At 38.9% G+C, this 24,777-nt stretch overlaps 1 protein-coding gene across 1 annotated transcript in view; it reads right to left on the bottom strand.

The window, feature by feature from the left end:
• Nucleotides 1-597: 597 nt before the first annotated feature.
• Nucleotides 598-24,777, bottom strand: part of WDR70 (WD repeat domain 70) — a 301,738-nt gene continuing 277,558 nt past the window's right edge. The window contains exons 15-18 of the mRNA XM_045439868.1: nt 24,578-24,657; nt 22,461-22,577; nt 19,788-19,950; nt 598-777 (exon numbers count right to left, since the gene is read on the bottom strand). Coding sequence (XP_045295824.1) covers nt 690-777; nt 19,788-19,950; nt 22,461-22,577; nt 24,578-24,657 — 448 coding nt within the window. The 3' untranslated portion in view covers nt 598-689. The remainder of the gene's footprint in view (nt 778-19,787; nt 19,951-22,460; nt 22,578-24,577; nt 24,658-24,777) is intronic.

Consider the following 24,777-nt stretch of genomic DNA (forward strand, 5'->3'; position numbering starts at 1 on the left):
ATACTAAACACTTTACAAGGAGCGTCTCATCTAATCCTGTAACAAATCTATGAGGGTGGTGCTATCATCATCTGAGACTAGAAGAGAGAAGTTTAAGAACTCCCAAGGTGACCCAGACAGTAAAGGGCAGAGCCAAGGTTTGAACCCACATGGGTCTGACTTCAAAGCCTGCTTCCTAAATCCTAACCACTGTAGTCTTTTGTTCAAGAATAATTAGATACATGTTCTTTCCTAGTACGGCAATGCTTTTAGCCTGAACTCAGCCTAATGACTTATAATCATGTAAACAACTGTGGTGAAATTATACAGAAATACTAAACTTTTTGATGTCTATTTCCATATTATGCTCCTAGAATTGCTCAAGACACATGTCTGTCTCTATGTACATTCCCCTCCCCTAAGGTTATAAGAATCTGTACAAGACCAATAACTGTTAAATAAAGTTTCCAAATACCTAAAGCACTTGGTAATAGGCTAAGAATCTGTTTCTCATTTATATTACAGATTTCATAGTTGTAGTTAAGAATATGTAAGGACAACTGTAGTGAAGGGTAGCCACCAATCTTTTGAATGGTTCAATAATGCAAAGCACAAAAGTTGCTCATAAAAATGCATTTTTTATTTCATTAAAAAAAAAATCCTGTCCAATATTCCTCCCCGTCATGCAAATAGCTTTCACGTGAGAGTCTTCAGATTTTACGCTTTTTCCATTCAGGCTCATTCTTTGTTTCCTCATCATCAGATTCAACTTGGGCAAACATGGTTTTGGGCTGAGTCCTAAAAGAAAGTTAATGAAAAGAGGAAAAATTTAGTTGGCAACTGTTTATTAGATTAGACCTTTGCTACTTTCATCAAGTGGAAGCACATTTGGGGAATCAATTACATCTTAATTATTAAGTATTAATCATTAAACTTCTGGCAAAGAAAAAGATAATGCAAATTTAATTATGTTCAACAAAAGAGTCGATTCTTTTAAAGGTTTTCTCTCTGTAGCAGACTATGTATGCTGTCCTTTTCTTAAATAAAATGAAAATGTATCAAATTCAGTACAATCTTGTACATCCATAACCACCCTCTCCTTCAAACTCAGGCTAATTGGGATTGTTTGGGAGGCCAAATTATACTCATCGAGCAAGAATACACGTGATCTAGGGCACCTGGATGGCTCAGTCAGTTAAGTGTCTGACTCTGGGTTTTGGCTCAGGTCCTGATCTCACGGTTGAGTTCAACCCCCTCTTTAGGCTCTGTGCGGGCAGCACAGAGACTGCTTCGGATTCTCTCTCTCCTTCTCTCTCTCCCCCCCCCCCCTCCCCGACTGTCTCTCTCTTTCTCTCAAAATAAATAAACTTTAAAAAAATAATAAAAAATTCAGAGAAAAAGGAATACACATTATTTTTATTTACAGCTCTCTGGGTTGTTCCTGGACTTAAGTAGTCCAAATACACATGATTATGGTGCACATGAACAAGAGAATTTGAGATAATAGCTTTCTTATTTAATGAGTCTAAAATAAGAGATAAGATATATAGTAACTTGAGCACTGCCAGCAAAACTAAAAAACAAAACAAATGGACATTCTCTCCACCCCATGCATTGAAATGTCAAGCGTTTTAGGATACATCACTGAGTATCATTGCTCTAATACTGGCACACAGTACCTCAAGCAATCTTTACATTAGGACTTTCTGTGCTTTGTAAACACACCTGGTTCAAGGACTTTCCTTTTTATACCATTCACACAGAAAATAATTTCAAGAATATGTCAAATGGTTATAATTTATGCTTCTTTTGGTCATGCTGATTTCCCTTTAAAAACAGCTCTATGACATTACAAGGAAATATTGAAACACTGTACCTGAAGATCATCTATTTTAGCTCACATCTTCATCCTGAATTCAATTCATTACGTCATGGTAATTCCAGAATTTTAAAATAATGACAACAACAATTCCTTTTCTTTGACAAATAAAAACAGGGTTAAAACCCGACATTACTTGTTGTTGTTTATTTATTATCCTGGGAAGAACTATATACCATCCACATTCAAGCTCATGTTGTTCTGATGCAAGCCATGTACTGGAATTCCTCATGCATAAGTTAGTTACAACTCCTGTCTCTCTAGTGACCCACACACCTACCTCGAGCCCAAGGTGTCCCCATACACAATCCAGTCGATTCAACCTCTTGTCACTTCAAGACACTGTCATGACCTCTGCAAATAAGTCACAGCTCTAACATTTCCAAAAACAGCTGCAGATTTTCAGAGGTCATGAGTTGCTGAATTACTAGAAAGCAGGACCCCTGGCTTTCTAACATGCTACAATATGGCAACTGGTACTCATTACATATTTCATCTTTTGGCAAAGCTGTGGACCACTTAGGGATGGGCAAACCCATATGGGAACAAATCTGTCTGGTTTAAAAAGTCCTTTGGGGGGCGCCTGGGTGGCGCAGTCGGTTGGGCGTCCGACTTCAGCCAGGTCACGATCTCGCGGTCCGTGAGTTCGAGCCCCGCGTCGGGCTCTGGGCTGATGGCTCAGAGCCTGGAGCCTGTTTCCGATTCTGTGTCTCCCTCTCTCTCTGCCCCTCCCCTGTTCATGCTCTGTCTCTCTCTGTCCCAAAAATAAATAAACATTGAAAAAAAAAATTAAAAAAAAATAAAAATAAATAAATAAAAAATAAAAAATAAAAAGTCCTTTGGATTAGATGGTTAATTTCTTTTCTTTCTTTTTTTTTTTTTTTTTAACGTTTATTTATTCTTGAGACAGATAGAGCGTGAACAGGGGAGGGGCAGAGAGAGAGGGAGACACAGAATCTGAAACAGGCTCCAGGCTCTGAGCTGTCAGCACAGAGCCCAAAGCACACTGGGCTTGAACCCATGAGCCGTGAGATCATGACCTGAGCCGAAGTCAGATGCTTAACCGACTGAGCCACCCAGGCATCCCTAGATGGTTAATTTCTAAAGAGAAAAAATAACAGTCTTGTAACGGTATCTGGCAGTGCTTCTGAAGACACCAGCTCAGAGTTAGCCGCAGTGAGACTTCAGTACTAAGAAATTGTAATGGTGTTTATTTTGGATATAAAGAAAAATTAAATGACAGATTACAGGAAGAATAGAGCCGAGAGCTTAAAAAGGCTATTTCATTTAAGTAGTTACTCTCATATTCTACCTGCTTCCCAAAGGTATTTTTGGCAGGTTGGTGGCTAACTTGAAGGGTGTAGAATCAATGGAACTATTTCACAGGGGGCAGAAAGGGGTAATAATTGCAAAGAGGCATGGGGAACATTTTGTGGGGATGGAAATGTTCTATAATCTTGACTGAAGTGGTGATTACATAAGTGCATACATTTGTCAAGACTTGAAATGGGTGAATTTTGCATTAGACATAAATTATACTTCAATAAAATGGACTTATAAAGAAAATCAAAACAACTGAGTAGAAGGTGAATAACAAAGGAATGAAAGGGTAAACATAATAATACAACACTCAATTTCCCAGTGGCCAAGATAAAGAAAAAGAAAAAGGAAAAATACTAGTTTTTCAGAGGAGGTATCTTTTCCCCCAGCACTAAACGCAGCAAAATTTACTGAGTAGATCTTTATATCAGGATCACTTAAGACTCCTCCTTTGATTTACCAGACCATACAGTTTCCTTTGTCCTTTCTAGGTATTTTAACTTAGAGGATATGAGGATATGAGTTTGTTTGGAAGGTAGAATGGTCTCTTTGCAAAACTCCATGAAATTTAGTATTTTAAATTCCATTTTTTAAAACTAATAACAGTGTTGCTGGAAAACAACCATATTCTGTATATGCAACATCAAATCATGACATTTAGCTTTCAAATAGCCAGGCTTTCCTTCCCCCAGTTGCCAAAATCAAGGTATAAACTACCCAAATTTTCCCAGCAATGCTTGTTTAGCACTTTGTCTTTCATTTTGTTGGCCAGGTAGGGAATACCTGAGTGTAGGAAGTAGGCCCTTTTCAACAAATGGTGCTGGCAAAATTGTACCATATGCAATAAATAAAACTGGACCCTTGCCTTACATGATGCAAAAATTAACTTGAAATGGATCAAAGACCTAAACCTAAGAGCAAAAACTATAAAATATTATGGAAAAGCTTTATGACATTAGATGTGGCAATGATTTCTTTGATAAGACACCGAAAGCCCAAGCACAAAAGACAAACAGGTAAATTGAACTATATGAAAATTAAAAATTTCTGTGCATCAATGGACACAGCTAACAGACTGAAAAGGCAACAACCTATGAAATGGGAGAAAATATTTGCTAATCATATATTTAATAAGGAATTTATGTCTAGAATAAAGAACTACAACTCAACAATAACTACAACAACAACAACAACAACAAAGCCAAACAATACAGTTAAAAACTGGGCAAAGGAGGGGTGCCTGGGTGGCTTAGTCAGTTAAGCGTCTGACTTTGGCTCAGGTCCTGGTCTCCTGGTTCAGGAGTTCGAGCCCCGCATCAGGCTCTGTGCTGATAGTTCTGAACTGGGAACCTGCTTCAGATTCTGTGTCTCCTTCTCTCTCTCTCTGCCCCTCCCCTGATCGCACTCTGTCTCCCTCTCTCTAAAATAAATAAACATTAACAAAATTAAAAAGAAAAAACTGGGCAAAGGACTTGAATAGATATTTCTCCAAAGAAGACAAGCAAAAGACTAACAAACACATAAAAAGATGCTTAACATTGCTAATCGGTAGGGAAATGCAGATCAAAACCACAATGAGATAACACCTCACACCCATTAGGATGGCTACTATAAACAAAAGACAAATAAACAAACAAAACCCAGAAAATAACATGTATTGGCCAGGATGTGGAGAACTGGGACCCTTTACACAGTAATGGTGGGAATGCAAAATGGTGCAGCCTCTAGGGAAAAAAATATGGCAGTTCCTCAAAAATTTCAAAATAAAATTACCATGTGATCTAGCAATTCCACTTCAGAAAATATGCCCAAAAGAATTGAAAGAAGGGTCTTAAAATGATATTTTATTAGAGATTAATAAATGTTCCGTGCATTATTCAGAACAGTCAGAAGGCAGAAGCAACCTCAGTGTCGTGGACAGATGAATGGATAAACAACATGTGGCACACACGTACAATGAGATATTATTCAGTCTTAAAAAGGAAAGAAATGCTGGCAAATGCTACACGCCTGAGCCTGGAGGACATTATGCTAACTGAAATAGGCTAGTCACAAAAAGACAAATACTGTATAATTCCTCTTATATGTGGTACTGAGGTAGTCATATTTATAAGATAGAAAGCTGGACAGCAGTTGCCAGGGACTGGGTAGAGGGGAAAGGACAAGCTGTTTAGTGAGTACAGAGTTTTAGTTTTGCAAGATGAGAAGAATTCTGGAGATTGGTTGTACAACAATGTGAATGTACTTAACACTACTGAAATGTACACGTAAAAATGATTAAGAGGTTAAATTTTATGTTTATGTGTGTTTTACCAAAATTAAAAAAATTTTTTTTTTTGGATTAAAAAAAGAAGAACGAATCAGACTCCTTGGACTTGGGAATAAGGAAGAATGAACCCACTTCTAGAATAAACAGGAGGTACCCTGGAGAAGGTCTTACCCTCCAATCTGGGGTCCTGCCTAGAGCAGTGCTTCTCAAACCATCCGTGGTACAAGGCTAGTCTTTGTTTTCTAATTTCCAATCCCTTGCAGACAAATATACTACTTCTAGAAAAATAAAAAAACTGCAAAGTACTGACCCAAATTTTTATTAGATTCCAAACATATATCAACTTGCTACACAATTTTCTAAGTGCTTGCTCTCAATTCCTGTGCTTATCTATCTCATGAGCCAGTGCTGGCTGCTGGACCGCACCTTCCCTCTCAGCTTGGGAAAGAAAGTGGCAAAGCAGGGCTCTGAATCTAGGCTGGGAAGTTAAGAATCTGTCTTCTTAACATCAGCTCTTAAACACAATGCGCTTCCTCCAGTGTGGGAAAGTACTTCTCACCTCTGGAGAAGCTGGCCCTGGATGATGCAACTGAAGATTGGGCGCAGGCAAGGGGTTCGAGGCTGCACTCTCACAGGCCCACCCTTGAAGTAAAGGAGCAGTCTTTACTTCTTGGGGGTTAGGCATGACGAGGTGAACGGAGATGTGGACCACAGACAGAAGTTTCCCTTGTTCCAATCCAACCTGCCCCCATACCAACATTCTTACGGCACAAATCAGAGCCCTCCATAAAAGCTATATGCTGAATAAAGACCAGGTTCTTTAAAGAAACAGTATTTGAGTTGAGTACACCGAACACCTCTGTCTAGTCTAGAGAATGCCAGTGTTTTCTAGAAGCAAAGTGAGAGAATTAGAGCTTTAAATCTTGTAGCTATTCTGTCTTTTCAGCAATTTTTATCTTCAAATTTATTTCCAGCAGTTATTCTTTTGAAAAATTTTGGAAACTCATGTATGAGAAAGAGCAAAAAAAAAAAAAAAAAAAAAAAAATTCAATTCAGGATTATCTAGGGCATTTAAAACTGATTTCTTCAGTCACTACTTTTTAAGACAATGAGAAACAGAGATGATTAAACAGAGTTAGGAATAGAACCAAAAGATTTCTTCCCTGGGGGATGGCCTAATTTGCCCTTGGCATAGAAAACTACTATAAAAATAAATCAACAATGTCAAGCAGGAGTAAAATGACACATTCAAAAAAAAAGTTAATGGATTTGAAAACACTTAAAAGTTGGTCCAGAAATCCCTGCTTTTAAAACCAACAGGAAACCAACAAATAAACAACAACAAAAAATACTTCAAGTCTCTATTCACATTGTCACTGGCCACAAAAATGGATTCCTTTCTGGGCTGCTTGAAGAAACGGAATTTGTATACTGATTTTAATATAGACTCTGTTGAGTGCTTCCATAAGGAAGAGTAGAACAAATCAAACCAAATGGGCCTGAACACATGGCAGGAACTCAGGAAATACAAATATAAATAAGTAATGAGCAAGAAATATATTCCACCACCTTGAGAAAGCATTTCCATTACCGATCCATTACCTGTGTTCTATTAAATCAGTTCCTACAGGATTCTATACCTCCTTTCTCAAGAGACAGGAAATTGTCAACTCAAACCTTCAGCCTCATGGCTGGAGATTTATGTAAGTTGCCCAAAACAAAAGCCTATAAAGAGGCTGACGTGAAGAAAAAGGAGGTAAGGGGAACATTCCATTCAGCCAAAAGTATAATCACCACAGTTGCTCAACAGGTTAGTGGGAACACGGAAAGCCTCAGTGAACACGAGCAGAGTAATCCACCTTATCGAAATCAGCTTTATTCAGGCTACCTATTTTACTGGTTTGTGGCCCACACTTTCCATTTTCCTAAGTATTAAATGAAAACTTAAGCTTACAGAAGGCTGATGTGAAACTTGTGTTTTCCAGTTTAACTCACTTTGCGAATAGTAAACATTTTTCACTTGACTGTATATGTCAACTTGTTTATTAGACTTACCAAGAAAAGGAGAACAGATTACATATCAACATGGTTATTATTACTAATCATTAAATAAACTAATCAGAGAGGGGCTGAAAGGTTTTTTGTTTTATTTTGTTTTAGCTTCAGTAAACTCTGCATTTGCTAATAGTTAATATTTCATGAAGCAAATGTAAAATCTTAAGCAAATGTCTTTCTCAAATCTATAAATTCTGATTAGATGATACTTTGTGCTGAATAATTTTCCCCTTGGGACATTATTTTAAACTGAATTCCCAAAGTTATTTGTACAAAGTGAGTCTTTTCCAGCAACTGTGTTTTAACAGAAAAATGTCGGAAGCCCAACAAAAACTGAATTCCACCTTTGGTGGTTCTGCCCAGAAGAATTTTGTGTAGAACAGTCAGATCCCCCCTGCAATACTCTTATGAGGGCATTTCTGCAGTGCACTGTTTGTGCGAGAGATTCAAAGTGTCCGCGAGCAGTCCTTTCTCTTCTGACTAAGCTCCAACCTGGGCCTTCTATGCTCCTTTTTTAGTGCTCAGGCCACAGAAGAATCTCAGAATGTTTTCAGCTGCAATGGCAAGTCCACAGGTCACATTCTCATTAATTACGGATATTCTTCTAATATGATTCATTCAAAGCCAGCTCCAGGGTCACAGAATGAGGATGAGGAGAAATCACTCGTAATATTTAGTCATCACTATGTGAGTGGAAACCACAAGCTTTTTTGGCTCAGGGCCCATTGTTTATTATGAAGGAAAACCTCAAAGCCAAAGTCAATTATAGCCATGACTTGACAATCTGACACACTTGTTAACCCTGTTAGAATGAATACGGTCCAGATGAACTGTGACCCAGTCATCACAATTGCAGAATTATTAAGATTAAATAAAGGGCCTGACCAAAAGATTCCACTTGAAATGTTCCCTTCTTTCTGGTGAAGAGCTAATCAAAGATAATTTTTTTTTTTAATATTCGGGATGCATAAGAAGATGAGACGCAATATGATCTTTCTAGAGAAAGAATGTTCTATTTTCTTCACAAACTGAACACATAATATTTTGGAAACTACATAAACATATCTCAGACTCATCAAATAGGGCACACTAACTCATAATGCTGGGTGTGTGAGTTCAAAGACGAGTGAGGGTGGAAAAAGGGACAAATGTGAAGCCTGTGGCAACTAGAAACAGAAAGAAAGTGAGGAAAGGAAAACAGAAAGAGCCTTCTAAAATCACCACCACCTGCCTCATCACTAAATAGTTAAACAAGTCAGAAGGATAAAATCTTTGAAGAGTACGCAGGCCTGGGGCCACCCAGGTGTTAGCAGTACCCTCTCCAGGCTCACGTTTATAGCCAGCGTTACTGCAGCCCTGCTCTCTTCCTTCCCAGAGGGGGAAACGGCCTCAGCGAGTGTAAGTAAAGCACAGAGGGAGCACAACACCTCAGAACTTCTGATTCTTAGTCTCGTGTTCGGCTATGCCATGCTGGCTCACACGACAGTCTTTCAGCTTCCCTATTGCTCAATTTTTTAAATAATTACTGGTTGCTTTGTGATGAGAAGCAGTACACTACAGTTGTCAAAAGCAGAAGGCTGACTCTGAAGCCAGGCCTCTGCATTCAAATCCCAATTCTGCCACCTGCTACCTGTGTGGCTTTGGTCAAGTTATAAGCCTCAACTTCCTCATCTATAACATGGGAACAATGATACCACCTACTTCATAGGGATGTTGTGGAGATTAAATGAATATATACAAAGTTCTTAAACAAGGCTGGCATGGTGTAAGTATAATAAATATGTCATTATTATTACACCCTTTGCTTTGGCTCTCAGGTGTTCCTCACCTCATATAAAAAGTATGTTTTCAAAAAGTTGTATGTAGAATATATTTGGTAAAATAATTTATATATTAAATACACCACAGCGGCTTGCTATTTAAAAAAAAAACTGGGGGAAATTATTTGGTTATGTAAGTAATCTGTCTTCAGTATAAACCTGTATAATTAGAATAATCTACTCTGTACATTTGAATTTTCTACGGGTGAATCATTTGTGGTTTATTTTAAATAATTACTTTTGTATTATTACTGAACTTTAGTGTGTAAAATAATCACCTGAGAAACTTCTTAAGATGCAGATTTCCAGTCCCAAGCCCACAAAGTCTATAACTGAGTTGGTCTGAGGTGCAGTCTAGAAACCTGTACCTTTAACCCCCTACCCCCACCCTTGACTCTGACGCAAGGCAGTCTACAAAACCACTTTGAGAAATGCTGGCCTCTATATAGGAATATGGTGGACAGGGATGATCAGTTACCTAAATATAACTCAGGAAAAAAGTTACATTTTCCTCTGTGGGTTTATGTCTCTTCCTCATACAAATAATACATAAACCTTTACTCACTTAAGGAACAACCTCTTCAGGGGTGCCTGGGTGGCTCAGTCGGTTAAGCGTCCGACTTTGGCTCAGGTCATGATCTCGTGGTTTGTGAGTTCAAGCCCCACGTCGGGTTCTGTGCGGATAGCTCAGAGCATGGAGCCTGCTTCAGATTCTGTGTCTCTCCATCTCTCGGCCCCTCCCCTGCTCATGCTCTGTGTCTCTCAGTCTCTCAATAATAAATAAACGTAAAAAAAAAAAGAACCTGTTTAAATATTGCCTACTGATTTAACATGACTTTAAATGGATCCTTTATGGATGGGAATGATATTTTAATACGCACACATATTCATGTATCCCATATCTGACAACACATGCATGTTGAAGATGCAATCTACTGAGCCAGCAATAATGGCAGCTTCTCTGGCAAGAAAAGTGACCATGGCTGACAGAGCTGTCAGGCTGGCAGGCTACTGGCCAGGGTCCAGGCTCCCACGCACGTCCATCCCCGTCTGATGTGTAAGCTAATAGCATTCTGGATCTATATCCTACCCACTCTCCAGCCAGCTCCTCCCCCCTCTCTCCAGCCACTTCTTTTAACAAGAAACTGTAATTGAATCTGACCATGTGTGGCTGAACAAGAGGCCTCTGTGATCCTGCTGTGTTTTAAAACTTCCATGGCTATTACATTGCTGGTGCCAAGAACGAAATGCAAATACTCAACCAATAAAGGTGAAGTGCTCAAAGACTCTTTGTGATCACCACTGGAAAACAAAGGTATGTATATGCCTTGTTCATGTGCAAGCCAGGAGATTTAGGTAATGTCTAATTGTGCTCTTCTGTGATAAAGGGAAATACAGTAAATCTTCATTTCATCACTGACAGAAGTCAATTGCAGCGAAGAAAAACAACCAGACACACATTCTCAATTACAGTGACCTTTACGAAAAGATCCTTTTAAATATTAGCTTCCCTTCAAACACTTTGCCACTTGGCAGTAAACAGTATACTCTAGCAGGTGAACACAGGAGAAACAGCACTGCAATTCTGGCTAACGAATCACATGCCACAGACAGTGCCATGAACTTAGTTAGCATGCAATAAATGGAAGGTGACAAAATTGGGTGGAAGGAAGGAGATGGGAGCAAAACACAACAGCAGAAGGGTATATATCAAGAGAGAGCACAGTCCTCTGAAAAGCTCATGAGATTAGGGATAGAGAGAGCTGAAGTGCGGCTCCAGCTACAATCACTCTCGACTGCAAGCTTCAGTCTCCTCACATGTAGTGTAAAAGACATGACCTGTTCTCCCCACTTTACAGAGCTAATATTTAAACTAGCACATTATTCAACTGTAAATATAACTAAGTCACCTACAATGCAGGAAAGTATCATTTGTTAACGGTCACCAAAAAACAAAAAGAACTTCTGCTTCAATTAATTCTATTTAAAACTAAAAATCTGGATGAATGATTTCCCAAGAAAATACTAATTACTGAGCAGACTCAGAAGAGTAGGAAAATCCCAATAGAGTATTTACCATGAGGGGATGGAAAAGAAAGCAAAAAATTAAGAAATTACTTCTTAACCTCTCCTCCACAAAAGCACCGGGTTTTGACACTTTCACAGGTGAATTTCATCAACTCTTTACAAAGTAGATAGATTTAATGGTATTCAAAACAGTCTGAGAGTATACATAGAAAAAGCATACAAAATTTTTATGAACCCAGTTTGACACGTGACAAAGAACAAACCATAACTATGTTAGGGTCATACCAAAGAAACAAGGATAATTCAATATGAGGAAATTCAGTAATATAGTTCATTGTATTTCTTGATCAAAGTATAAAAGTCATATGATCACTTCCACAGAAATATAATAAACAAATCCAATAAAATTCAGCATCTCTTTCAGATAAACATACCTCTGGTCTTTGTATGGTGTTTTTTTTGCATGGGATGCTCTTCCCTTGGATATCTACACGGCTTACTCCCTCATTTCATTTAAGTCAAAAATCACTTAGCAGAGGTTTTACCCCAATCACCATAGCTAAAATATAGCACCCTTTTTGCTACATCCTCTTATCTCTATTTTAGTTTTATTCTTTGCACTAACTACCATCTAAAATTTATGGATTTATTTAGTGTCTGTCTCTGCCTACTTGAATATAAGTTCCATAAAAATTACTGTATCCCCATAACCTAGTACAGTACCTGACATATTACAGGTGTTCAATAAATCTTTATTGAATAAATAAATGGAAGAGAAAGATATGGATTCATCCTTAATGTCTTACATGTGTGAGTTTTCAAAAGTTATGCTTCATGGAGATGTATCGTTAAATTGAACAATATGAAATTGCCAATATTTGACTTTTTTTCACCTACAAAAAGGCCAATTAGGTATTTTAACCTAATAGAGTCACTTCTGTTAAAGTTCAAGAAAAAGATGTGTGCAACCATGATATTATTTAATATTGTTCTGGCACTATTAGTCAATACATTAGATAACTTAAATTGGGAAACATCTATTCATAATAAAAACTTTCAACCAAGTAAGGTTAGAGAGAATATACCTCAACATTATAAAGGCCATATATGAAAACCCACAGCTAACATCACACTCAATGATGAAAACTGAGAGCCTTCTAAGATCAGGAAAAAGACAAGGATGTCTACTCTTGCCACTTTTTTTTTTTTTTTACATTTTTTATTTTATTTTTGAGACAGAGAGAGACAGAGCATGAACAGGGGAGGGGTAGAGAGAGAGGGAGACACAGAATCTGAAACAGGCTCCAGGCTCTGAGCTGTCAGCACAGAGCCCGATGCGGGGACTGTGAGATCATGACCTGAGCCGAAGTCAGACGCTTAACCGACCAAGCCACCCAGGCGCCCCCACTCTTGCCGCTTTTATCCAACATAATACTAAAGTCCAAGCCACAACAATCAGACGAGAAAAAGAAATGATGCATCCATGGTGGTAAAGAAGAAGTTAAACCATCACCATTAGCAGATGACATTATACTACACATAAAAAATCCTAAAGACTCCACCAAAAACATATTAGAAGTAATAAATGAATTCAGTAAAGTTGCAGTACACAAAATTAATCCCCAGAAGTTGTTAGTGTTTCCATACACAAATAAATAAAGTGCCAGAAAGAGAAATTAAGAAAATAACACTTACAATTGCACCAAAAAGAATATACCTAGAAATAAACTTAACCAAAGAGGTGAAAGAATGTACTCTGAAAACTATAAAACAATGATGAAAGAAATTGAAGATGACACAAACAAATGGAAAGATATTCCATGCTCATGGATTGGAAGAACAAACATTATTAAAATGTCCATATTACCCAAAGCAATCTACAAATACAATGTAATCCCTATCAAAATACCAACAATATTTTCTACAGATCTAGAACAAATAATCTCAAAATTTGTATGGAACCACAAAGACCCCGAATATCCAAAGCAATCCTGAGAAAAAAGAACAAAGATAGAGGTATCAGAACACCAGATCTTAAGATATACCATAAAGCTGTAGTAATCAAAACACCATGGCACTGGCACAAAAATAGACACATAGTTCAATGGAACAGACTAGAGAGCCCAGAAATAAACCCACACTTCAATGCTCAATTAATCTATAGCAAATGAGGCAAGAATACACAGTGGGGAAAAGACAGTGTCTTCAATAAATGGTGTTGGAAAAACTGGATAGCTACAGGCAAAAAAATGAAATTGGACCACTGTCTTCACACCATACACAGACACACACACACACACACACACACACACACACACACACACCCCTCAAAATGGATTAAAGACCTAAATGTGAGACCCAAAACCACAAATATCCTAGAAGAGAGCACTGGCAATAATTTCTGTGACATCAGTTGTAACATTTTTCTAGATCTGTCTCCTAAGGCAAGAGAACAAAAGCAAAAATAAACATGTGGGACTCCATCAAAATAAAATGGTTCTACACAGCAAAGGAAACCATCAACAAAACTAAATGACAACCTACCAAATAGAAGATATTTGCAAATGACCTATCCAATAAGGGGTTAATATTCAAAATATATAAAGAGGAGTCATAAATTCAGCAGAAGAAAAGATTCTTTTTACAATGGCATAAAAATGTGAAAGATCTATTTAAAGAAAACTTAAAAATACTACTGAGAGGTAAAGAGATGTGACTAAATAGAAAGACATACCCTGCTCTTGGTTTAAAAGAACCAATATTGTAGGGGCGCCTGGGTGGCTCAGTCAGTTGAGCAACCGACTTCAGCTCAGGTCATGATCTCTCAGTCTGTGAGTTCGAGTCCCGCGTCAGGCTCTGTGCTGACAGCTCAGAGCCTGGAGCCTGCTTCAGATTCTGTGTCTCCCTCTCACTCTGCCCCTCCCCCACTCTTGCTCTGTCTCTCTGTCTTAGAAATAAACATTAAAAAAAATTTTTTTAAAAAGGAACCAATATTGTAAAACTCTATCTAAATTAGTATATAATATAACGCAATTCCAGTAAAAATATTACCAAGAATTGAGGTGGGGGGAGGTGTTTCCTAGATAACTTAGAGTAAAGTCATGGATACCTATAAAAATAGAAAATTTTTACTAAGAAGAATAATGAGAATAATAATGTAGGAAGGCCTACAACAATGAAAAGTTTGGTGCTGCTACTTGAACAGACCAATTAATAGAACAGAAGAGAGAGCCCATAAATTGGCTAAAATTCATATGTTAAGTGCAGTGTGTGTAACGATGTGATTTCAATTCAATGAGGAAAACTAGATCATCCAACTAAAAAGTGTTACAGCAACTGGCTAACCAAGAGGAAAAAATTAAACTGGAGCTCTGCTGTTGTAGGCTGGAAAAATAGTCCCTCCCAAAATATCCACCTTAAATCCCTGCGAGCTGTGAATATTACCTTATTTGGAAAAAAAGGTCTTTGCAGATGTGATTAAGGACTTTAAGATGAGGAGATGGTCCTGGATCATCTTGGGTGGGCCCCAAATGACATCAGAGGTATCCTTGTAAGACAGAAGAGGAAACCAACACAAAGCGCAAGGCATTGCCAAGATGGAGAACAGACTGGGGCAATGTGGCTACAAGCCCAGCTAGCAGGCAGCCTCCAGAAGCTAGCAGAGGCAGGGAACAAATTTTCCCCTAGAGCCTCTGTATGGAATGCGGCTCTGGTGACACCTTGATTTCACACTTCAGGCCTGCAGAACTGTGAGAGAATTAAGTTCTGTTTTTCAGGCCACTAAGTTTGTGGTAATTTGTTACAGTGGCCACAGTATACAAATATACCTTCCTCACTCCCTTCACTAAAATAATTTCAGGTGAACAGATATTTAACTCTAAAAAATAATTTAAAAAATGGTGAAATAGAAAGATGGGAGAATCTGAAGAATTACCTTAGATGGGAAGCCTTCCTAACTAAAACAAAACCCAAGAAGGAAAAAATTCCTAAAGGTGACTACATTAAAATAAATTTGATAGCACACTGCTCCAAATAGGTTTGTGTGTGTTTACACACAAAGTAAATTACTGAGGTATCTCTATAAATGTTGAACCAATACTGACCGCTGATTATTGGGTGATATTAAAAATGTATAATTTATAGGAGGGTGTCAAAGATCTTACTTACTATTGAAGAGAATGAGACACTGAGAAGATACCTTTTAGAACCTACTGGATAGTAAGTCCTTGCTAGAACCAAGGCCAGGGAGCTGGCCTTAGAATTTCCAGGTTATTGTTCTAACTTCTAACAGCTAATTACTTTGATGAAGGATCTAACTTTAATGTTGTATGTAATTTTCATGTCTGAGAGTTTAGGTAATACATGCACATAATGAACAAAACTTTCCAGCAGTGCTAACAGGCAGACTATGGAACTTCGAAGGCCCCTTTCACTTTCACACACACAACCCCATTCCTGTTCCTTTGTTCACTACTTAAAACATACCTACCACCTCCATTTCTTGGCTCTCCTCCCAGAGGGAGTCCAGGTATAGATGAACAGATATGTATATAGATACATCCACTGCTTAAAAACACAGGTAGACATCATGTTTTATAAGCTGGTTTCTGTTTTTGCTTGTAGATTGGTTTTGTACTTAGGAGATTAGGCCACATCCATCCACATATATATCTAGCCATTCTTTATACTTTCTTGATATCTTTCATTGTATGGATAGGCTATACTTTTCCAAAACAATACCCCATTGAAGGACATTTACATTGTTTTCAGTCTTTTGCTTTCCTACACAATACTGAGCTTAACATCTTTGGACATATATATTTGCCCACTTGTGCAAAACTTCCTGAAATACAATTGCCAAGTCAAAGGGTATTTGCATTTTAAATTTGTATAGATAGTGCCAAATTTTTCTCCAAATGATGCTCACTATGTTTAGCAAATTTTAAAACATGGCTCTGTTTATTCCTCTCTCCTCAGTTAATTTTTTTGTATGTTTCTAAACAAGTTTCTTTAAGTATAAAAAAAACCCTAATAGTAATAGAAAATAATGACCCCATTAAAAACCGAGTGTCAACAGAGGCACAATCTACAAGCTTATCTGACTGCCAATGATGCGTTGACATACATTAGCTTATACACGTACAAATTCTATACAAAAGGCAGCTAAGTATGCACTATTTAGTTGGCCAGCCTTGATATGACCCTCTTAGCTGCTGTAATATTATCCAACTAATGGTTCAGAGATGTTCCATCTGTACTGTCTGGTTATTAGTACACACTGTGAACCACCACCACTGACATGCCACAGTAAAGTCTGTTCTGCTACAACATGTACAGCAGAGGATGCAGTGCTCTCCCCCCCCCCCCCACACCCCCAAAGGCCCTCAAATCTCTTTAGCATTTTTGTGTGGGGTGCTTTCACTCACAACAGCAGCACCTATCTGTCTTTGTCAGAGGGCTATCAGCAGGTTGCTAAAGCCCTGGAAAGCTGGAAGTACATGGGTATGTCTCCCCCCAACCCCACCTGCAGCCATTAGCAATAACCAATAGATACTGGGGTATAAATACTCCAGTTACCATGCCTCTGACCAGGGTCTCCAGGGTTACCCTGCAGAGCGAGCCAAAGTGACCCCCTTGAAACTGTGCTTGATACTCCCTTACTTGGTTTCATTACAGTTCTCCACTCTCCTCCTGGTTTTCTCTATGGACGCTTCCTAATAAATCACCTTTATATGAATCTTTTTCTCAGGTCTGCTTCTAAGAAACCCAAGCTATTGCTTCTTTTGGCAAAGATCAAGTGTAGTATCTGTTCTTATCAGTTTAAGAAATCCAAGCTAAAACAATGTGTTTTTTCTTTTATGCAAAGTAGCTCATAAAGATTAGCAGATAGGGAACTTATATTGCTATAACACGTACACTGATTTGGTTTATAAGTTATTTTTTTCCAGCACAGTAATGTTTTGAAAAGTGATCAGTGTCCAGCTTTCTCATAATTTAAGAGAAAACTTTAATATTATATAAAGACACCAAGAAAAAAACCTGACTATACCTCCAGCAATACAAAAATACATACGGCCAAGTTTATTTAATGTAGAAATTGCAAAATACTGGAACACCCTAAATACCCACTCATAGGAGATAGCTGAATAAACTATGTGCCTCCCTACACTGGAGCACTATGCAGCTGTGGAAAAATGAGAAGGAGCTCTGGGAACCGATGTAGAGTGATCTCCAGGGCATAATCCTAAGTGAAAAATAGCAGAGCCCAAAAGGGTATTTATATTATGCTACCCTTCATGTGAGAAAGGAGAGGGTGTAAGAAAATACTCACAAATCTGTTCGTTTGTGCAAGAGACCTACAGGAAAGATAGGGCAGAAACTAAAGAGATTAATTACCTGCAGAGGTGGGTGGGGAAGAGACTGAGTGAGGCAGGCTATGGGCAAGAAAAACAAAGATGAACTGTGGCACATCTTGTGGTATCAGAAAGTAAGGAAGTGCTCAAAAAAATACAGGGATCTGTCAAAAGAGGACAGGAGTTATTCTGAAGGAGATTCTTTTAGCCAAAGTTGGAACAATTTAAGCAAAAACCTAAATAATGATAGTACTGAATTTTAACCCATAAAGTATTTTGAAGTCCACACTTATATAAAAAATACTTGAAAAATAAGTAAATGTGGGAGAAGGGACAATTCTTCCTTTTAGTAGAATTCCAATTAATAAATGTGGAAGAAACAGGGAAATAGAAAATCACCATTAGGCAAACACCACAGTAATAACTACTGCAGGCAAATCTACCCACGGATAATAAAATTAGAGAGCCAAAGTTTAAAGAGGGGCAGGATTTTCAGAGCTGTAAAATATCACCCCCAAATAATTTATTAACTCAAAATAATGACAGTAACTTACAGTGGAGAAACTTGGCAGACATCACCTTAACCAGATGACCAAGGTCAACCTCACCACCAATAAGACATACTGACATGACATTCTTGATATGATGAACCCAAAGGGATACAACATCAGCCCTGTATTATGTTTGCCTAAAATACACAGTTTCATTCCAATTGTGTGAAATATCAGACAAATCTAAACTGAGAGACAAAATGTACAAAATAATAGACCAGTGTTCACCAAAAGTGTCAAGGTCATGAAAGACAAGAAAGACTGAGAAACCGTAAAGACTGGATGAGACTAGGGGCACCTGGGTGGCTCAGCTGGTTAAGCATCTGACTTTTGAAATCGGCTCGGAGTATGATCTTGCGGTTTATGAGATGGAGCCCCGCGTCAGGCTCTGGGCTGACAGTGTGGAACCTCCCCGGGATTCTCTCTGTCCCTCCCTCTCTGCCCCTCTACCCAACTCTCTCAAAACAAATAAATAAACTTTAGGGAAAAAAAAAAGACTGGATGAGACTAGGGAGAAACAACTAAATGTAATATGGTGATATGGGACCCCTGACAGGATCCCTAGAGAGAGAAAGAATATCAGTGGATAAACTGGGGAAAATCAAGTAAGGTCTGTTGCTTCATCAATAATATTGTACCAATATTAATTTTTCTAGCATTGCTAAATAGTTGTACTGTGGTTATGTAAGGTGTTAACATTAGGGTAAGTTGGGTGAAGAGTGTACATGAGCTCTTTGCAATTTTTCTGTAAGTCTAAAATTGTTTAAAATGAAAAATTAAGAATCCAAAATTCTACAATACTACCTTTCTTTTGTGTAAATTTATCTGTTTTAGTGGCTTGAAGAAACACTACAAGTTCATCCATGTTGAGCTATTTCAGGGAATCTGAGCAGGCAGGCTCTACTCTGTCTATGTACGTGTTACGTACATAGTTCTGCAAATAAAAGAAGTCCTTAATGACAGACCTACAGACTGCTCCCCTTCATTTGCTTTTAACTCTCTTCAACTAAGATAATGCATATAGTGATTTTCTTTTTTTCAGTCATAGATGGAATGGGCTTCATACAATGGGTTTCCACTGGGTTAAAACTCTGATGAAACTGACCTACTTTAAAAATTCACCATTTTAGGGGCGTCTGGGTGGCTCAGTTGGCTAAGTGTCTGACTTTGGCTCAGGTCATGATCTCACAGTTCTTGGGTTCAAGCCCCATGTCAGGCTCTGTGCTGACAGCTTGGAGCCTGGAGCCTGATTCAGATACTGTGTCTTCCTCTCTTTCTGTTCCTCCCCCACTTGCACTCTGCCTCTCTCTCTCTCAAAAATAAATAAAGATTAAATTTTTTTTTTTACCATTTTAAGAGTCCTAAGATACAAACAAATGCCTAGGTTCAGGACTATGAGTACCTGGCTTATTTTTCATGCTCAAGAATAGAACAAGAAATGGAGAGTTAGAACCTCAAAGCAGCCATTGTTACATTCTTTCCTATTCATTAAACATAATAATTTTTTCTTATTTTAAAGGGTTGTTTTCTTACTTAGAATATGCTGGAGAAACCCAATATGGGTTGTCTTCGGCTGCTTTAGCATGCCGCAAAATGGCTTCCCGGGGATTGCTGTCATCAGTTTTGTCCAAAGCAATGTTCTTCACAATGTATGATGACAGAGTGCCCCCATGGGTTCCAACCCGGCCACCACGACCTGTTTCAAAGGAAAAAAACCAATCAGACAATGGAATGAGCATGACAGTATATATGTATACCTTGTATACACTGTACTTATCTGAAAAGGCTGAGAATCCTTCAGTCCTGGCTTCCAAGGTGGCTGGTTACATGAGTAACAGAGTGAGGCCAGAACTTCACATTTACCCGATTTTTGGCATCCCCTATGGAATCAAGGTTTGGAGCACTCTGGGGCTTCTTCAGACCTTGGTTTGAGGTGCACAGATCTCAAGAATACTTCAGTATCATCCTTTCAGCTTTCACAACCAAAGTAGGAAATCACCAAACCTTAACTTTCCCATAACATTTTTAAATAGAAAGAGATGTTTTTTTGATGTGTTTTAGCTGTTTAACTTACATAGTGATACTAATGCAGCAGGAATTACAAATACTTTGCCATGAATATGCCTTAAAAACATTCCTCAGGCATGAACATTTGAAATTCAATTAATAAAAATAACCAATATTTGTTAGACACTATTTTAGCCTTAAACAAACACATCTTAGGGCTTGCCATCTTCCAGGTACCTTGTAGGAGAGAAAACAAGTAAGTTGAATACATTGATTCACATTATTTTATGGTGCTAGAACTGCTCCAGTAGACAGAAAGCTCTGTAAGGGCAGGGATTTGTTAAGATCTGCTAGATCCTTAACAGCTAGCCTGGTGCCTGGTACTCAAAAATGTATGACATTTTAGGAAAAATTAAAAAACAAAACAAAAACGCATGAAGAGCCAAACTGTGCTAAAAAATTAATTCTATAAATCAAAATAAGAGACTAAATAAGGCAGGAAAGAATTCATTGGGAAAGGATTTGTGTGGCCAGTAACTATTACGGTACTTAGAGGAAGGAGAGAGCTCTTCAGGCTGAGGTGGTTGGGGAGGTCTTTGGGAAGAGATAGATCCAATTTGCGAAAGCTCAGAAGGCAGAGGTCACTTTGAGTGAGCAGAATGGCTTAAGTACAAAAGTACAGAAAGAGGACAATTCAATCAATGGGCATTTGCAGGCAGAAATGAACCAACAGTCAGTTGTATCAGAAGATCAGAGTAGGAGAGAAGTGAGGTGGAATGCTCAGAAGTGAGTTTGAGTACACTAAGGAGAACCTTGATTCTCTGAAAATGCAAATGGAAGTGGGAAGCTTATGAAATTTGGGGGCAGTAGCAACATGAAAGCCAGAGGAGTTGGGGCGCTGGGGTGGCTCAGTTGGTTAAGCACCTGGCTTTGGTTCAGGTCATGATCTCATGGTTTCATGAGTTCAAGCCCTGCATCAGGCCATGCGCTGACAGCTCACGCTGTCTCTGTCTCTCTCAAAATAAATAAACTTAAAAAAAATTTTTAAAAAAGGAAAAAAATAAAGCCAGAGAAATTGTAAATAAAAGCTGTGTATAAGATGGATGGAGGCAGGGTGGGGAGCAGAGAGAGAGACTGACTTGAGATAAGATGCCTAGTTAGAAGGGCTTTTCTTTTTTCTTTTTTTTTTTTTATAAAATTTTTTTTTTTTTTTCAACGTTTATTTATTTTTGGGACAGAGAGAGACAGAGCATGAACGGGGGAGGGGCAGAGAGAGGGAGACACAGACTCGGAAACAGGCTCCAGGCTCCGAGCCATCAGCCCAGAGCCTGACGCGGGGCTCGAACTCACGGACCGCGAGATCGTGACCTGGCTGAAGTCGGACGCTTAACCGACTGCACCACCCAGGCGCCCCTGAAGGGCTTTTCAATAATCCATGTAAGAATACTATTTGGGAACTTTGATTAGAATGGTGGCAGGGAAAATGAAAACAAAAAAAAGTTAAGATAGAGATGTGAAATGTTTCCAAAGCTGAAGGTGCAGGCCAAACAGATGTAGGCCCACAGCTGAGGTTCAAGATGAATGAACAAGTTAAAAGTTATATATAGGCTTAGGAGCCTAAGACAAGGGAAACCACACAAGCGATAGCTAGTAAAATGGGATTCCAATAGAGGTATGTGTTCACGATAGCCAACGCTGTCTTGCTTTCTTCTGGTACCTATTTTTGTAAAAACTCTAAGGACCTTTATTCATCTTGTAGGGGAATGGGCAGCTCCATTATATCAACAAAGAACTCAATGATTGTAACTTTTTGCCTTGTGTGAAACCTAATCCAGTCTGGATTCTAGTTAAAGTACCCAAATGTTGTATATGAAGCCAATATTGAGAGCAGTGGTTTTATCACCAGGTTCTAGGAGGCCCAAAGTACTACCAAGGTCACCTAAAAGAGCTCAAGTTAGATAGCAAGCAGAGAGGGCTCTAGGCTTCCTCTCCATTTTTATCAGTCTTATGCATCAGGATTCTGCATCAGATCTTTAAACAAAAAGTTGCTAAAAAGAAAATGTCTAAAAACCACCATGTGGTAAAATCTCTCTGAAGACAAAGCAGCATCCAGGCAGAAAGCATCTTTCCAATTCTATACCAGTGACCCCACCCAGCCCCTCACCCCCCTCTGCAGATCACAGGTTAGACCACAGTCACCTGGGCCCGCTACAGGAGGTTCAGGTTTATGAGACTTCAGGGGATCCAGTCTGTCCTTCTCCAGCTGTTTCCTTGTACTCCGTTGGCGGGGCTCACGGAACATAGGCAAGGCATGAGCTACGAGAAGTCACAATTGAAAAATTTTATTATAATAATAACCCTTCCATCCCAAAACATAGCTGAAGCATGACTAACTAAAAGATGACATGGAAGTCATAATGACAGCCTTCATCTAATAATAAAAGACAGTCTTACTGTAACCAATTAGCCAATTTTGTTTGAGACCAGACTCATTGTTCACCTCTGCTGGCAACTAACGCCACTCAGGAAATACTGTCAAATACTGTCACGGAGACACCAGTGAGGCTCCCCATCTCCCAAGCCACGGGTAGCAGTTAAACTTAATTTCTGTGGTTTTGAAAAGAAACACTTAATGGGACTGCTTATTTTTTCGTGTAGGACCCAAATGTGAATAATGCCAACAGCTTGCCTGTCAGCCCTGAAGTTTCCTTAGATGCCTCATAAACACTGGAATCACTTCACACGTTTCTGAAATGTGACCACCTCTCAGAAGGAGTTGACAACACTGAGTAACCGGAAGGGAGGAGCACTTAGCCCACTAAGTGGGATAAAGGTTGCCTTGAATGCATGGAGGTGCCTGAATCTCCTGGCATGGTGACTTGATGGGGACTTTTCCCTACTTCTATATGGTGGACAAAACAAAAGAATAAGAATCAAAGTAGTATTTGTCCCATTGCTATTGGTTGCTCACTCAATGTCAGAATTAAATTTCATAATATAAAACAGTATATAAATGTAAAAGGGTAACAGTGATATTCTGCGGGACAGCAAGAGGGTTATTGGGGGGAAAGTTAAGTAATGATCTTTTTCTTGACCAAAAAATATACCAGAATTATTTCTTTGGATCCTTACATGCTGAGTAAAACCTCTTTTAAAATAGAAAAAAATTTTTCCACGGGAGTGGGGAAGAGAAGGTAATGGGTTAATAGAGGTTCAAAGGGAATTTATAATATGAATGACAGAAATGTCTAAAATACCTAAAAAATTCTTCTAGTATCCCCCTACCCCTACCACCAGCTGGGGTCAGGACCATCTCCCTCACCAGTAAAACATGCCTGCCTTGAGTCAGGGGAGCTGAGAAACACAGTCACTAGTCACTCTGTTGGGCAACACGACACAACAGTATTTTTAGGAGGGGGAAAAATAGCTTTTCACTTCAAACGACTGGAGGAATTTAAGTAGGCCGCGTGTAATTACATGAGCTAGACTGGTTGTGACACCGACTTTAACACTTCTACTCTTGCAAAAAGTGTCATGGGATCTCCTTACTGATCGTAAGCTCCAAGGGACTTGGTCTTACAGGAGACCCACCACCAGAGAGAAAACCCAGCAGTACAGCGCCCCCTGGGCTTTAGATGGAGACCCCGGTAAAGTCCACAGAGCATCAGCTCATCACAATTGCTACTGCATCCAAGACGTCCTTCCTAGACACTAGTGGTGACAGATCTGAGGCTGTGGCTCTGGGAAAGACAAATCTGTCAGATTAACAAGGTTGTGTGACAAACCGGACAGAAGCTACTTATTCTGGTAAGATTTCTGGTGCCCACGGTAGTTCATTTTGTATCTAAATGTCTCTGGATCTATCACATGGTCACGGAGTCTCAGAGGGAGCTGACGGAGACCCTTTGCCTAGTCTCCTCACTCTCCTGATAACGTTCAGTTGTTCAACATCATACTGCAAGTCAGTAGTAGAACTGGACAAATCCAGGTCTCCTGATTCCAAGGCCAGCACTCTTTCTTGTTTATTCTTAGAACAGATTGTTATTCTTTAAAAGGCTGCTATGGAGTAATGCATTAGGCTCAAATAGGCTTTTCCCTTTTGGGTTGAAAGTTACATGAAATTACCCTGTCTCTGTGATGAGTCACAGAAGCTAAAGCAGTTAGCTGTTACATGACTCGCAGTTCTGTCCACATGATACTTCGTAATATATGCCTGGACTGTGAAAACTTTTTCTGTCTCTAAAGCCATGAGATCAACACCACATTACAGTAGAAGAGAGAGAGAAGACGATGGAGAGACCATACTAACAACTTACGGGTGATGATGTAGTCCTGGGTTAGAGTCTCGGCTTGTTTCGCCTTCCGCTGGGTTTTAACCACACATAATTTTGCTCCCCTGGGGTGGGTAAGAGCACATTATTTTCTTTACTTGGTCTTACAAACAGAAAGTCATGTCAAAAACATTAGATACTTTCAGGAACACACTCTGTGCACACCATCTCGCCATGTCCTTGAC

Source organism: Leopardus geoffroyi, chromosome A1, assembly GCF_018350155.1.
Source record: "Leopardus geoffroyi isolate Oge1 chromosome A1, O.geoffroyi_Oge1_pat1.0, whole genome shotgun sequence".
NCBI classification, from domain to species: Eukaryota; Metazoa; Chordata; class Mammalia; order Carnivora; family Felidae; genus Leopardus; species Leopardus geoffroyi.